Source organism: Oncorhynchus mykiss, chromosome 27, assembly GCF_057628025.1.
Source record: "Oncorhynchus mykiss isolate SJ-2025 chromosome 27, ASM5762802v1, whole genome shotgun sequence".
Lineage (NCBI taxonomy): Eukaryota > Metazoa > Chordata > Actinopteri > Salmoniformes > Salmonidae > Oncorhynchus > Oncorhynchus mykiss.
The window spans coordinates 44,902,501-44,905,000 of NC_143048.1; the positions used below are offsets into that span (position 1 = coordinate 44,902,501).

General features: G+C 45.3%; 1 protein-coding gene across 1 annotated transcript in view; it reads right to left on the reverse strand.

The window, feature by feature from the left end:
* Nucleotides 1–2,500, reverse strand: part of LOC110508088 (protein phosphatase 1D) — a 14,746-nt gene that overhangs the window by 3,420 nt on the left and 8,826 nt on the right. Inside the window, exons 2-3 of the mRNA XM_021588532.3 lie at nt 2,062–2,290; nt 1,520–1,644 (exon numbers count right to left, since the gene is read on the reverse strand). Coding sequence (XP_021444207.3) covers nt 1,520–1,644; nt 2,062–2,290 — 354 coding nt within the window. The remainder of the gene's footprint in view (nt 1–1,519; nt 1,645–2,061; nt 2,291–2,500) is intronic.

The window sequence follows — 2,500 nt, forward strand, 5'->3', positions numbered from 1 at the left end:
GTTCCCAGCTGCCTCATTGCCGTTCCCAGCTGCCTCATTGCCCTTCCCACACTACTACCCACCGGTGGGTTAAAATTGATGGGAAGATGGATGGAGCCAAATACAGGACCATTCTGGAAGAAAACCTGATGGAGTCTGCAAAAGACCTGAGACTGGGACGGAGATTTGTCTTCCAACAAGACAATGATCCAAAACATAAAGCAAAATCTACAATGGAATGGTTCAAAAATAAACATATCCAGGTGTTAGAATGGCCAAGTCAAAGTCCAGACCTGAATCCAATCGAGAATCTGTGGAAAGAACTGAAAACTGCTGTTCACAAATGCTCTCCATCCAACCTCACTGAGCTCGAGCTGTTTTGCAAGGAGGAATGGGAAAAAAATGTCAGTCTCTCGATGTGCAAAACTCATAAGAGACATACCCCAAGCGACTTACAGCTGTAATCGCAGCAAAAGGTGGCGCTACAAAGTATTAACTTAAGGGGGCTGAATAATTTTGCACGCCCAATTTTTCAGTTTTTGATTTGTTAAAAAAGTTTGAAATATCCAATAAATGTTGTTCCACTTCATGATTGTGTCCCACTTGTTGTTGATTCTTCACAAAAAAATACAGTTTTATATCTTTATGTTTGAAGCCTGGAATGTGGCAAAAGGTCGCAAAGTTCAAGGGGGCCGAATACTTTCGCAAGGCACTGTATTTAGTTTGCTAACAAGTCTCACACTACACACAGTCAACATAGCACAACACAAATCCCAACATAGCACAACACAAATCCCAACATAGCACAACACAAATCCCAACATAGCACAACACAAATCCCAACATAGCACAACACAAATCCCAACATAGCACAACACAAATCCCAACATAGCACAACACAAATCCCAACATAGCACAACACAAATCCCAACATAGCACAACACAAATCCCAACATAGCACAACACAAATCCCAACATAGCACAATACAAATCCCAACATAGCACAATACAAATCCCAACATAGCACAACACAAATCCCAACATAGCACAACACAAATCCCAACATAGCACAACACAAATCCCAACATAGCACAACACAAATCCCAACATAGCACAACACAAATCCCAACATAGCACAACACAAATCCCAACATAGCACAATACAAATCCCAACATAGCACAACACAAATCCCAACATAGCACAACACAAATCCCAACATAGCACAACACAAATCCCAACATAGCACAATACAAATCCCAACATAGCACAACACAAATCCCAACATAGCACAATACAAATCCCAACATAGCACAATACAAATCCCAACATAGCACAACACAAATCCCAGGATTTGTGAATCTGTTCAGAACTAGAGTCACAGCTCAAAGGCTGACTTCGGCTAATCAGATTTCAGCTAATAGAGAGAAGTATTTAACAAATTAACTACATGATGAAATTCAATAATCATAAACTATTTACATATCATAGAAATACATTTGTGGAACTTAGGGAATCTTTGCGACAACCACCACAACATACCTAGAGCTCTGGCCACGGCCAGGAACGGTATCTGGTCCATGACGGTGCTCCTCCGGACCGGCCCGTTATGAGTCAGCCTGGGTCTCTTCCACACCACCCGGTTCACACCAGACTTCTTTATCACACTGGAGATAGGAGGGAGAGAGACAGACGGGACAGTTATCACACTGGAGATAGGAGGGAGAGAGACAGACAGGACAGTTATCACACTGGAGATAGGAGGGAGAGAGACAGACGGGACAGTTATCACACTGGAGATAGGAGGGAGAGAGACAGACAGGACAGTTATCACACTGGAGATAGGAGGGAGAGAGTCCATCCCTCTAGTCTAGTTACCCAGTCAGTTCTACAGTAGTCTGTCCGTCCCTCTAGTCTAGTTACCCAGTCAGACAGAGAGAGACAGAGAGAGAGAGAGAGAGAGAGAGAGAGAGGCTAGTCTATCAGACAGACAAAACGTAACAATGTTGAGTTAGTTAGTTAGTTCTCCAGTTGGCTGGCTAGACAACTAACCTAGTACAGTAGTATGTGTTGGTCAATCTTACCTGCCCCCCAGCCCTTCGATGCGTTCCCTCTCCTTGGGCAGCTCAGGCTTGTGGTCCTGTGTAACCTCCACGGCCCTGATGAACTGGTCAGAGGGGTCATCCTGGACCCCCAGCACTATGGCAGAGTCTCCTACGTGGGCCACGTACATGCGGTTCCCTCGGACTACCACGACACTGGCCGTGGTGCCTGAGGTGCTGGGTAACCCTGTGAAAGTCTTGGGCCATTCGGCTGCAGAGAGATGGAGGGAGGAAAATACAGGGAGGGAGAGAGAGAGAGAGACAGAAAGAGACAGAAAAAGAGAGGGAGAGAGAGAGAGAAAGAGGGCGAGAGAGAGACACACACAGAGAGAGAGAGAGAGAGAGACAGAGAGAGAGACAGAGAGAGAGACAGAAAGAGAGAGAGAGAGAGAGGGCGAGAGAGAGAAAGAGAGAGGGCGAG